The sequence below is a fragment of the Mobula birostris genome, chromosome 2, assembly GCF_030028105.1.
Source record: "Mobula birostris isolate sMobBir1 chromosome 2, sMobBir1.hap1, whole genome shotgun sequence".
NCBI classification, from domain to species: domain Eukaryota; kingdom Metazoa; phylum Chordata; class Chondrichthyes; order Myliobatiformes; family Myliobatidae; genus Mobula; species Mobula birostris.
The window spans coordinates 64,270,528-64,284,156 of record NC_092371.1 but is presented as its reverse complement, the minus strand read 5'-3'; the positions used below and the strand labels follow the sequence as shown (position 1 = coordinate 64,284,156).

The 13,629-nt window shown below is 39.7% G+C and overlaps 1 protein-coding gene across 2 annotated transcripts in view; it reads left to right on the top strand.

Moving 5' to 3' along the window:
- LOC140187095 (homeobox protein TGIF2-like) overlaps positions 1–9,200 on the top strand; it is a 55,510-nt gene extending 46,310 nt beyond the window's left edge. For both annotated transcript variants that reach the window (XM_072242052.1, XM_072242043.1), the window contains exon 3: positions 7,035–9,200. In XM_072242052.1, the coding sequence (XP_072098153.1) occupies positions 7,035–7,559 (525 nt within the window). In that variant the 3' untranslated portion in view covers positions 7,560–9,200. The remainder of the gene's footprint in view (positions 1–7,034) is intronic.
- The last annotated feature ends 4,429 nt before the right edge of the window (positions 9,201–13,629 follow it).

Here is a 13,629-nt window from a genome sequence, read left to right as displayed (position 1 = left end):
ATTGTAGGAAACATCCTCTCCACATCCACTCTATCTAGGACTTTTAATATTCAGTAGGTTTCACTGAGATCTCCCCCCCCCCCCATCCCCATTCTTCTAAATTCCAACAAGCAGAGGCATCAGACATTTCTCATACCTTAAACCTTCCATCACTGGGAACCTGTTGTAAACTTCTGGACTCTCAAATGCCAGCACATTGTTTCTAAGCTTAGGGGCCCAAAATTGCTCACAATACTCCAAGAGAAGATTTAAATTTATTTTTATTAGTTATTGGTGTTGTTTATTGTGTTTTTGCTTGGGAGTAGATTTAAGCTTTAGACTCAAGTTCTTCTAGAATCTAGAGGCGTAGATAATGAGGCTTAGAAGTGATTTGAAAACAAGATGGATCATTTCAAAATTGGTTTGTTGCTTCCTTAGTCACCTCAGAACCATGAAAGAGGAATGCACACCATTGGCCTTCAATCTAAATATGGCCTAAAGAGGCAGGCTAGAATCCAGATCCTGTCCTGTTGTTAGGTGACACGACCTTAACTGTTTATTTAGTATTTTCCATTTTATAATTCCTTGCCGGTGCTTCTGAAGGTTAGATAAATCAATTGAACCACATAATGATCTGAATCTTTGCTTCAAAATTTAAGCTAAAAAATCTGTACAAGTATAGTCCCTAATCATTTCTCCCCCCCCCCCACCCCACCTCACTAACCCCTACACACATCCTCATATTTGGTATCACTTTTTCTACTTTATAATTATTACTTTGATATTGCGTTTTCTATGCAATTACCCATGTAATAGCTGGAAACAGAGCCTATGGAAACTTTGCCAGGAAAATTTAAATGTCTGCAAGGCAAATATTAGCTTACATCTCCCTTCCACCTGCACTGACTGAACTTCTAAGGGCTCCCACCATCTTTTCTGACTTTGGTTTTTCTAAGAATCAACCATTCAACGTGAGGTGACGGCAGCAAAGGCTGGAAATGCGTTCAGGCAGCGTCTGCCACACCTTTATAGCCAGGGTCCATGTATCTGGAAGAGCAGTTAATCAACTGTAGGCAACTGACAGAGCTGTGGTAAAGATGACAGCCTTTGAAACTTACAAATCGCTTATTTCCCCCTAATTGCTTGTTTCTCATTTAGTAACACGACCAAATCTTGTTTCAAAGCAGCTAGATTTTTGGTTACTTGACAGTAATGATTAACTGCATTGGTGAAATCGTTCCGATTTATTTGCTGATAGACTTGCAGCTCAGAGCCAATGTTTAAATCTGCGCTGGGGTTGAATGCCATATTAATGCCAGTGGCAAAATCAAAGTCAACTTGTCAGAAGCCAGTAGCTGTGTAGACCTGTTTCCGTGAGCAGTCTCCCAAACCTAATGAAGCAGGCATTGATCTCTGTGGTGTTGCTGCCAGCAGCAACAGCCTTGTATTGACGCCCTACGGTTACAACTACCTTACAACTGTTTTCTCACAGAAACTTCTGTTTAAAAGCTGCTTATTAATGAAAGCCAAGTTTTCTGAGAAAATATAATAAAATCGTCCGCTTGGAAATGAGACAGCTAGAGAGAGTCTGGCAGGAACTTACTTTTCAGGTTCAAGGAGAAAATCTGCTGCAGAAGTTGGAAACAAAAATAGAAACTGCTGCAAGCTCTCAGCAGAAAAAAAATGTTGACGTTTCATGCACAGTCCTTCATCAGAACAAGGGCAAATTAGGTTATGTGCTACACGAACGGATCTCAGATTCATCCAATGATCCAGTCCTAAAGGGCAGCCGATACTTGCAGTTTAGTGAAACTACCTAATTAATCCCAATGCCCTTTCTCACAGCTGCATTTTTTTCCCTCAGGTATTTCTCTTATTCCGTTTTGAATGTTTAAATGTTAAGCAACAAACATTTTTCCCTTCTTGACCAGCTGAGTATGGCAACAAGGTTTGTTTTATGTTTACAAATACCAAAATTTCAAATACTAAGTTGAGAAAAGTTGCAAATCTGTGCACAATGCTCAGTCACCGTCATCAGTTTGTCAAATATCTTAACTCTGTAAATGCCTTTAGTTTTCTGGTTGTTTTTTAATATACAGTGGCTTCCGGTTAATTAGACCATTAGATACAGGAGTTAGAATTAGGCCATTTGGCCCATTGAGTCTGTTCTGTCATTTCATCATGGCTGATCCATTTCCCTCTCAGCCCAAATCTCCTGCCTTGTCCCCATATCCCTTTATGCCCTGACTAATCAAGAATCACTCAACATCAGCCTTAATTATATCCAATGATTTGGCCTCCACAGCTGCCTGTGGCAACAAGTTCCACCCTCTGGATGGTGAATTGGGACACTTTGGGCCGGTACATTTTGGCCCAATTTAAGCGGCTGCCCTAATTAGCCATAGTTTCACGGCAATAGTTAAAAAGGTATAAAAAGGACAAACTACTATTTATCTGAGTCACAAATTCTGTATTTAGATGAAATATAGAACAAGTTAGAACACTGTCAATGCCACTACAGTACTATAAAACTGTATTAGTTCCTAATAGTTATTGACTTAGGAATTTATCCAGTGTACACTGCCACATTCTTTTGATTGTAAGTGAACAAAATGAGCACTAGTGTAGATTATGGACTGCATTCATACAATGCTTTCGATGACTGCATCCTCCAAATCGTCATTTTCATTGTAACATTCAAGATGATTGTCGGTACCTTCAAATCGTAGTAGGTTCTAACTTGTTGAAGTAGTGAAATCATTTCATTTTAATTCCCAGATGTTTCTGGCATCTTCAAGCTTGAATGTTTGAAACTGCAGAGTGCAAAACAATTCTGAATTGTCTTACTGCTTATTTCTTGCCCACTATCAGTGACAAAAATTGCTGCTTTTTGAACACAGACATAGGCAACTAACATTCTTTAAAAAAACGTTCACTCTAAGCACGCTGTAGTGTCCTACGGCCTCTCAAGTGCACATGTCTGACATTAGTTATACACTATTCGCTAGTAGCCTCCTGTCCCAAATAAAACAAATGAAATCTTCGCTATTTTCTCGATTAGTTTTTGTTCTTTTAAGAGTTGTCCCGTGCCCTGATTAACTGTTGGTCCATTAACCGGAATCCACTGTATATTTCTTATTGTAATTTAATCTGTTTTTCTATACTGTGGTGTTGCCACAAAGCAACAAATTTCAGAACATATGTTAGTTTCAGAAACAAAATCAGGTTTATTATCACTAATTGAAAATGCTTCTTGAACATTTTTTCCAGAAATGCTCCAATATTTACCTTTATTAGTATTCTCTTTCTTAGTAAAGTCAAACCAAAGGGTTAAATTATTTTCAAATAAATATTAATACCTGCACTTAGAACATGTATGAAACCTGCAGTAAGTCTTAACTTTAAAAACCCGGAATCTGACTTCTTCATATCAAACATTAATTAGTAAGTATGGTTAAAGTAAGAATAATTGGTTTAATGGGTTAGGAAATACTTTTCTACTTTGGGTTTCAAGTCTGGTGCAGACTAACGGGATGAAATTTGCCTAGTCAATTGGTTGCAGAACCTGTGTGGAGTGAGTTAGGGAAATCATAATTTGTTTGCTAATGGGCTATTGCTCAAAGGATAAAACTGTCTCCAATTTGGTATCAAAAACAAATTCACAGTTGGAATGGTTAGAGCATTACAGGCAAGGGAAGAGAAAAATTAAACACAAGTTCTCCCTATACCTACCATTGATTGAGCTTTCCTGAATCGGAACCTGAATTTCCTGCTTGAGCTTCTATTTAAATTCACTCATTTTCAGGCACTCCTGACCTTTTTCATCCACCCTAATTTAATGTTTTATCATATCAACATTCCTGTCTTTTCCTTTTCGCTGCCTGAAGGACTTTGAGTTAGAAAGGTTTAAGGCAAATAGAGGGTTCCTTGGTTGGCATAGATGTGTTAGGCCTGAGGACCTAGTTCGCTGTTCTGTAACTTGGTGAAATACAGCATTTTACTGCATTAAACACCTCATTCAGATTATCAGAATGCACTTCATCGAATTTTGTGTGGCAAGAGGAAGATATTTGCCTATTGAAAACTTGTACCTGGCCTGAAAATCCTTGATGCATTCAAAGTGAAAGGTAACAAATCCTCTGATGCAATGTCTATCAATAAGCTTTCGTCTCTACAAAGAACACTTTAAGTACAGAACATCAGGACTGTGCGGAGGAGGGGAAAAGAAGTGACTTCATTTCCATTGAAACCTTGGATTTTTTTTTGTTCTCTTTTATTGGTGAGTCTGCCCCAGAGTATAAACACTGCTTTTTCAACAGAGGAAGTACTGTCTTCAAAAGCCAAGGCCTACCAAACACAGATGTGGTGTTAAGTTTCCCTCTAATTCCATCTCCGTGGTAATGAATATCTGTTAATTATGTCTCTTCTGGAGATGAAAGGGAACACCCTCCAATTTCTTGTTGGAAATGTGTGAAAAAATCATCTTTCAAATAGCATTGTGTTTTGTGGCTAAAATTCAAAGGTGCATTACTTTTCATGATGGTAGATTTTATTTCTAATGTGGTTAAGATTGCAAGCGAATGGGAGATTAAAGTTTCTTCAGCCATTTTGTTTTGATTTGGTGCCTTTAAATCAAATGTTGTGTTGACCTTGTTTTGTGTAGACAGCGAATGATATATAACCAGGAGAGTGTAACTGGATGTTGCAAGATTTTTTTTTGAATTTCATCAAAGTGGTATGTTGGAATTTCCCTTCCAAATTCCTGATTGGCAGCCAAGACAAGCATCTAGATTTGGCCAGTTAACAAAAATCACAAGTTGCTTTTACGTTTTAGTTTGAGTTCCAAGATCTGGTTTCCGCTGCTTCTGCTGTTAAATTAGTTTTCTGTGGTCCTGGAGAGTTGTGTCTGCTGTGGAAAACAGGTTGAGCAGTAAACACGAGGAAACGACCCTAAATGAAAGGAACCAACATAAATGGATCCCCAGAAGTCGAAATTCCCCTCCCCCTCCACAGTGATTCCTGGTGTGTGTCGGTGTCTTCTTTCCTATGATATAAAATCGTGGTGTCAGTCAGGCGTTACAACACATAACAATGAAATTATAAGTTGTGAAAAACTGCTGAATATTTAAACAAAAAAAATTCCAAAGATTAACAAGACTGGTCATACTGGGGGGAGAAACCAGGATCAGAAGATTCCTTTGGTCGATTATTTTGAAATATTTAATCGTGTGAGGCCATGCCCTTTAACTGCACGTTCTGTAATTCTGAGCCGTGGATTGCTTTGCGTATTTAGACTTCAATCTTAGTCAGTTTTCTTTTAAAATTCATCTTCCCGTCGCTAATTGTGCTAGAGATTTCTTACATCTGCCTACTCCAGCCATTGCCACCCTCCCCCCACCACTCAGTGTGCTTTGTGTAACACATTTACGTTGCTCAGTCCACATTTGAAGGGCCATAATGGCAATTCCTTCAGCGCCGGTTTCAAGTTACACAACCTGCTCAGTGTTTAGCAGGCACCCATGCTGTCACGTGCTCCGGGAGAGGCAAACTCTTTCCACATCGCTGCCTATTTACAAGGGCTTTGTCTGGGTTACAGCAAATACAAAGATCCATGCGGCGTGGATGGGTGTTTTAAATTGAAGGTAAACTTTCAGAAGAAAAGAAAAAATTCTTCCAAAATGCCTGTCTCCTTAGATCAAACCTTACCACGCCGTGATAAATGGAAATTCCTGATCTCCTGTGCGAAAGTGTGCGGACATACAGAGTTGGCCTAATTCAGTTTCATCAGCAAATTACGAAGGAGCTTCTCCCCTCCCAACAACACACTCAAAATGCTGGAGGAACTCAGCAGGCCTGGCAGCTTCTATGGAAATAAGAGTAGTCGATGTTTTGGACCGAGACTCTTCCTCTTTCCGCCCCCCCCCCCATATTGCATTAGCAAGCAATACAAATTAGAAGGGCGGTGGGGGGGGTACAGGAAAGCAGAGTGACCCCCACCATCCCTTCTTGCTGCTGCCATCAGGAAGGAAGTACAGGAGCCTTAGCTCCCACACTACCAGGTTCAGGAATGGTTTACCACACTACAGCCATCAGGCTCCTAAACCAGGGTGGATAACTTCACTCAACAATGAACTGATTCCACAACCTATGCAGTCGCTTTCAAGGACTGTACAACTCATGTTCTTAGTATTATTTATTTAATTATTTTATTACTTTTTTTGTATTTGCACAGTTTGCTTTCTTTGCACATTGTTTGTTATTCTTGTTTGGTTGTAGTTTTTCATTAATTCTATTCTACTGCTTTGTTTTACTGTGAACATTCATCAAGAACATGAATACCAGGATACCATATAGTGATATATAGGTACTTTGATAATAAATTTACAACTTTAAAGAGGACAGGAGACACTAGAGACAGCCAATGCTAGAATCTCAGAGCAATGGGGATAGTCGCTGTTTCTGTTCAGGAGGAAGGGACATATAATGGAGCATTCAGCGAAACACTTGCAGTGCCAGCAAACCTGATTCAATTCTGCCACAGACTAAGGAGCTTGTACATTCTCCCTGTTACTGCATGAGTTTCCTCCCACATTCCAAAGATGTATAAGCTATGAGGCTGATTGGTCACGTGGGTACAGTTGGGTGACTCGGGCTCATTGGGTCGGTAGGGCTTGTTAGTGTTGAATCTAAATAAGAAAGCTAAAATAAATAAACAGAGTTCTTATGGTAGTTTGAACTTTATACAGCCTTTCTGTCCCTAGCAAGCACCTAGAGACCCATGATGGGTTGGTTTGGCTTCCATTGTTAAAACTGCAGAGCAGTAAGTATTATCATTTTTTAGTCAAAGACACTGGAGTAGAAAAGTGAAATTTTGTGACTGGATATCTTATACAAAACCTGATGATTGTACAGGTCACAGAATCTGCCATTTCCAAATGCACTGAGGCTTGTAGCATTGATGAATCTGACGTTGACATTATTTACAGTAGTTATTTTACATGCAGCTACAAAGTTAATGTGCTAAATAACTATTTGTCCTTGCTTTCAAACTTAAGGTTTCCAACTGGTTCATCAATGCGAGGAGGAGGCTTTTGCCAGATATGCTGCGGAAGGATGGAAAAGACCCCCACCAGTTCACCATTTCTCGAAAGAGCAAGTCCTCTGAACTGACCCCATCGCGAAGAACGGGTGGACCAAGCCTACTGGAGAATTCCAGTTCAACTGCAGCCTCCACTCTCTCACCCGCATCCGTTCGGCCGTCGGTCATCTGTCATGCGACAACATCCGTGGCCAAGGACATGCCTTTACTCTTCTGCCCAGACTCTGGAAATGACAGTAAGAAAACCTCAAAACTAACTGACCAGAAGTTAGTTCAACCTCTGTTCAACACTGATAACCCCACCGCCTTGGTGATGTGCACAGGTTCGGCTAGTCCTAACAACGGACTGTTCAACACACCTCCACCCACTCCACCAGAGCTCCACCAGGACTTCAGTGGGTTTCAGTTGCTGGTGGACGTTGCACTCCAGCAAGCTGCTGAACTGGAATCCCAGAAACAGAACATCAAGGTTTCATCTTAAATACACAAGACAGACAAATTTGCTAAAAGGGAGTAGAATTGTAGATATTTGAGAAATCGTGTCAGTTGGTTTTAGTCTGTGGATGGGCATTGATGGTTGATGCTGAACACAGTTGTAAAATCCATTTTGGACAAACAACTATTAAAATGCTTTTCTCCTGTTTGGAGAAGAGACTGCTTAAAATCTGCCCACTGGAGCTAAATTTCTCATGGGTGAACAGTTGATTGTATACCCCTGAATTGAAGGGTTGCAATAATTATATCTATTAGTATTCTCAGAGCCTCCATTGTAGCTTTGCACTGCAGCCTGTAGATTCTGGAATTTCATCATAGTAAGCATTATTAGCATTCTGTATTTTTGACTGCAGACATAAATGAGCTGTACTTGTGCTTCAGAGAACTGCAGGTCACCCAAATCTTAGAAGTTTTTCGTTAATTAACCAGTGTGATCACTGTTCATGTTTAAAGATTTGGGCCTAAGGTAGGGTTTTTCTCTCCCTCTGCATGGATGCAGATAGAGTGAGTATAGAACAAAAGGAGCAGCATTGAGACGACCCACCAACAAGTGGATCACCAGGACTGGAAATTCTGTGGCACGTTCATAAGTCCTCAATACGTGTACAAAGTGTCTGAATCATAAAGACACTAGTAGAATATTTTTTCATTTGTATATAATGGATCTTTACTACTGAGCTGAAAAAATGGTAACTTTAAATTGTGTTTCTGTTAGAGGAAAATTATAAGATTAAAATGGAATTTTCTTTAACTTACTACTTAATAGATTATGATATAGTAATGTGACGTTAGTTCAGAGATATTCATTTGTAACTTTTGAATACAGAACTATTAAGGTAAACGTTTCTGTTTGTTAGTTCTTTGTGAATGTAGCCATCGTTTGATTTTTTAAATTTTTTTTAATGTAGTACATTATTAAAGGTGATGTGAGACTTTTTATAACAATAGTCATAAAATCATCTATATGGTAGTCTGGGATTCAAATAAATTAACTTTATAGATTCTAAAATGTCACACACCACAGTTATGAAAGAATTTGTATTGTGCGGAAGTCTTGTTTTAAAAATCAATATAGGAACCAGTGACTTTTAAGATCCAAGTCACTCAAGTTGACCCTTGCAGACCAAAATACTACAAGTCTCCAGTGTGTGGCAGTGGTTCATTACAAATTTGGAACTGTTTTTCAGACAAACCCTTACTGCAAACTGCATGGAGAAAGCCTTTTGTTGGCAGACCATTTACTTTTGATGTGGGAGCTGCAGACTTTTGCATTGTACACAGCCCTTTACTGTAAATTGCATACAGGCCTCAGCTGTGTGCATGTGGTTCTACAAAATAGCTTTACATAAATGCTATTCATGTCAGAGGCTTTAAAGATTTGGTTCAGTGTTAATGCAAAAAGGGCTTTGCAGATCATGTATATAACTGAGAAAATGCAAATGTGCCTTATGATGGTGGTGTATGTTTTTTTTGTTATTTGAAGGGACCACCCAACTTGTCCAGTCTTCAGTTTCAATCTGTGCAATATTTAAAGGAGTTCTTTCACTCCATTCTTTGTCTTACAGGAACATTGATCATATCTGTGAATTTTTTAATACCACTCTAATAAAAATTTGACATTTGATAATTGTGTTTTGTAATTATTGGGGACAAAATTCAGGCTTGGGCATGTGCTTCAATTTCCTGGACGAAGAACCACACAGAGACAGTAATATACAGAATGTGAGTGCCTGGTGCATTGGCACACATACACGTGCATGTTTGTTTCTAATATGGAGTTTACTGTGTTTCTAAATTTATGTTGAAAGCAACATAATCAGGAAACACCATGTTTAAAATTGGTTCTTCCTGGCAATTAGCTTCAATCAGAAGGTTGTACTGCCTTCCCCCTAAGATGCATCCATCAGGACCTGATAATACCAGCAAAGGCAAAAGTATAAAATCAGCAGTAATCTCTCCAGAGTTTACAGCAAAGGTAGAAACACGTTATTTTCCCATATACACAACATGTTCTGCAGTGAGGGCAAATTTGAAGGACTGATCAGATTCTTTTTCTGAAAGTTATGGTTACATCCAATTTAAGCAAACTTAGTAATGACAGTTATGTGCCCAGCCTTTCCACCTCATAGAAATCTTGGAGCGAACCAAAAGTATACACAGAATAGCAATGGAAAACGCACAGCTCCACCATTGTTGACGGAAATTTTAGAGGATGCATTATTAGAGTAATACAATTATATATTAGGCCAGAATAGTCTTGTAAAGATACTAATCAAAAACAGCATGTTAACAATTAACTGAGCTGGCATTCTTTTGGAAACATTAATTCAACAAATATTTGGGAATGCTGAAAAATTGCCAGCAATATTTAACTACAGTACTGTAGATGTTAAGATTGCTTGCTACATATTTTGGAGAAACCTTTCCTACTTGTCTTTTCAATGCACCAACATTAGCAAACTGACTTTGCAATTCACTTTCGAGCCCAAAGTTAGTGTTTCACTGATGGAAACAGACCTCCAGTAATACAAGCAAACCTATAATAAAGCTCTGTTCACTGTTGACTTAACATTTTATATCATTGAGCAGAAAGATGAAACAATTCTCAGAAATATCAGAATTTTGGAAAAAAGTACCACATCTATTAGAATCCCATTAAGGCATAAATAAAAATTAAAGGATTGATCCCATGATTGGTGACAGGAGGAGGCAGGAAAAGAGAACCCAAGACTATTGTAAACCACAAGTGTTTCACATTTCAGTCTTTTGCACATCGGGCTTTTATTTTAATGTGATTATATAAGTGTTTTATCATAATCTTCCTCTTCTCCACCCACCCTTCCAGCAGCTGAAATATGATTATCTGGATTCCCGTTGCAGCTGTCACTTAGCTAATGTACATGCTTGATGGAGCGAGAGACGGACTCTCGGTAGGCTCAGGCTAATCTAGAAATGATGTAATAGCAGCGGTTAGCGTTTAAATCATATAGCAGATGTTTATTTTTTAATCCTATTGCAGGAAGTAATGGCTGAGGCAACAAATTGCTTTCAAGGGTTTCAAAGTGAGGCCACGCTGAAGAACAGATTTTTGAATTCGGCATTATATTAGTTCTGAAGTGCTGACTTCATGACAATTTGTGGATTAGTAAATAAACAACGGGTAAAGGAATCACCCAAAGTGTTTCGATTAACAAACAAATTACAAATATGAAACACCACCACCTGAAGTGAGGTGACAACTAGAGCAATATTCATGGGACCTTTCCAGCAGCTGAATCGGAGGACAAGCCTTTCAGTGCTGTTACGAGCTCTTTGAATGTTATTTATTTAATTTATGTAATTTATTTTAAAGATCTGATTCCCTGTCTGCTAATTTAATTTCTCACTGCCATTATCCTCTTTTCTCAAAGTAGCTGACATCCAGCTGGCTTCCAGGCAAGGCAGTTTCAGCCGAAATTTCCAAATTTCAAATCAAAGATGAAAGGGCAATTATTCAGTCACACAGTCATACATCCACTCCTGATGGATGCACAGACTGGAAAATTGCAAGTCTCCTCCATCTCCCCCAGATCATCCCACTCATTATTGCAAGGGAAGTCACTGGAACTACACATTTGCGGAAACTAGGGAGCTTTATATAATATCTTTGACATTGTACCAAAGTACTTTGCAACTAAGGTATACTTCAGAACTCTTGTAAATATGGCATTCAGTGTATAGAAACATAGAAAATAGGTGCAGGAGTAGGCCATTCGGCCCTTCGAGCCTGCACCGCCATTTATTATGATCATGGCTGATCATCCAACTCAGAACTCCGCCCCAGCCTTCCCTCCATACCCCCTGACCCCCGTAGCCACAAGGGCCATATCTAACTCCCTCTTAAATATAGCCAATGAACTGGCCTCAACTGTTTTCTGTGGCAGAGAATTCCACAGATTCACCACTCTCTGTGTGAAGAAGTTTTTCCTAATCTCGGTCCTAAAAGGCTTCCCCTCTATCCTCAAACTGTGGCCCCTCGTTCTGGACTTCCCCAACATCGGGAACAATCTTCCTGCATCTAGCCTGTCCAATCCCTTTAGGATCTTATATGTTTCAATCAGATCCCCCCTCAATCTTCTAAATTCCAACGAGTACAAGCCCAGTTCATCCAGTCTTTCTTCATATGAAAGTCCTGCCATCCCAGGAATCAATCTGGTGAACCTTCTTTGTACTCCCTCTATGGCAAGGATGTCTTTCCTCAGATTAGGGGACCAAAACTGCACACAATACTCCAGGTATGGTCTCACCAAGGCCTTGTACAACTGCAGTAGTACCTCCCTGCTCCTGTACTCGAATCCTCTCGCTATAAATGCCAGCATACCATTCGCCTTTTTCACCACCTGCTGTACCTGCATGCCCACTTTCAATGACTGGTGTATAATGACACCCAGGTCTCGTTGCACCTCCCCTTTTCCTAATCGGCCACCATTCAGATAATAATCTGTTTTCCTATTTTTGCCACCAAAGTGGATAACTTCACATTTATCCACATTAAATTGCATCTGCCATGAATTTGCCCACTCACCCAACCTATCCAAGTCACCCTGCATCCTCTTAGCATCCTCCTCACAGCTAACACTGCCACCCAGCTTCGTGTCATCCACAAACTTGGAGATGCTGCATTTAATTCCCTCATCCAAGTCATTAATATATATTGTAAACAACTGGGGTCCCAGCACTGAGCCTTGCGGTACCCCACTAGTCACCGCCTGCCATTCTGAAAAGGTCCCATTTATTCCCACTCTTTGCTTCCTGTCTGCTAACCAACTCTCCACCCACACCAATACCTTACCCCCAATACCGTGTGCTTTAAGTTTGCACACTAATCTCCTGTGTGGGACCTTGTCAAAAGCCTTCTGAAAATCCAAATATACCACATCCACTGGTTCTCCCCTATCCACTCTACTAGTTACATCCTCAAAAAATTCTATGAGATTCGTCAGACATGATTTTCCTTTCACAAATCCATGCTGACTTTGTCCGATCATTTCACCACTTTCCAAATGTGCTGTTATCACATCCTTGATAACTGACTCCAGCAGTTTCCCCACCACCGACGTTAGGCTAACCGGTCTATAATTCCCCGGTTTCTCTCTCCCTCCTTTTTTAAAAAGTGGAGTTACATTAGCCACCCTCCAATCCTCAGGAACTAGTCCAGAATCTAATGAGTTTTGAAAAATTATCACTAATGCATCCACTATTTCTTGGGCTACTTCCTTAAGCACTCTGGGATGCAGACCATCTGGCCCTGGGGATTTATCTGCCTTCCATCCCTTCAATTTACCTAACACCATTTCCCTACTAACATGTATTTCGCTCAGTTCCTCCATCTCACTGGACCCTCTGTCCCCTACTATTTCTGGAAGATTATTTATGTCCTCCTTAGTGAAGACAGAACCAAAGTAATTATTCAATTGGTCTGCCATATCCTTGCTCCCCATAATCAATTCACCTGTTTCTGTCTGCAGGGGACCTACATTTGTCTTTACCAGTCTTTTCCTTTTTACATATCTATAAAAGCTTTTACAGTCCGTTTTTATGTTCCCTGCCAGTTTTCTCTCATAATCTTTTTTCCCCTTCCTAATTAAGCCCTTTGTCCTCCACTGCTGAACTCTGAATTTCTCCCAGTCCTCAGATGAGCCACTTTCTCTGGCTAATTTGTATGCTTCTTCTTTGGAATTGATACTATCCCTAATTTCTCTTGTCAGCCACGGGTGCACTACCTTCCTTGATTTATTCTTTTGCCAAACTGGGATGAACAATTGTTGTAGTTCATCCATGCAACCTTTAAATGCTTGCCATTGCATATCCACCGTCAATCCTTTATGCACAGTAAGTTCCCATAAACAACAGTGATAATTACCAAATAATTTGATTCCAGTGAAAAATGGTTGCGTGATAAAGATCAACCGGGTTTTCAGGAGTAATTCATCTGATCTTTGAGATGTGCCATTTCATCATTTACATCCGACTTGGATAGCAGACGGTATTCTGATCTGACATCTCAATGCAGCATT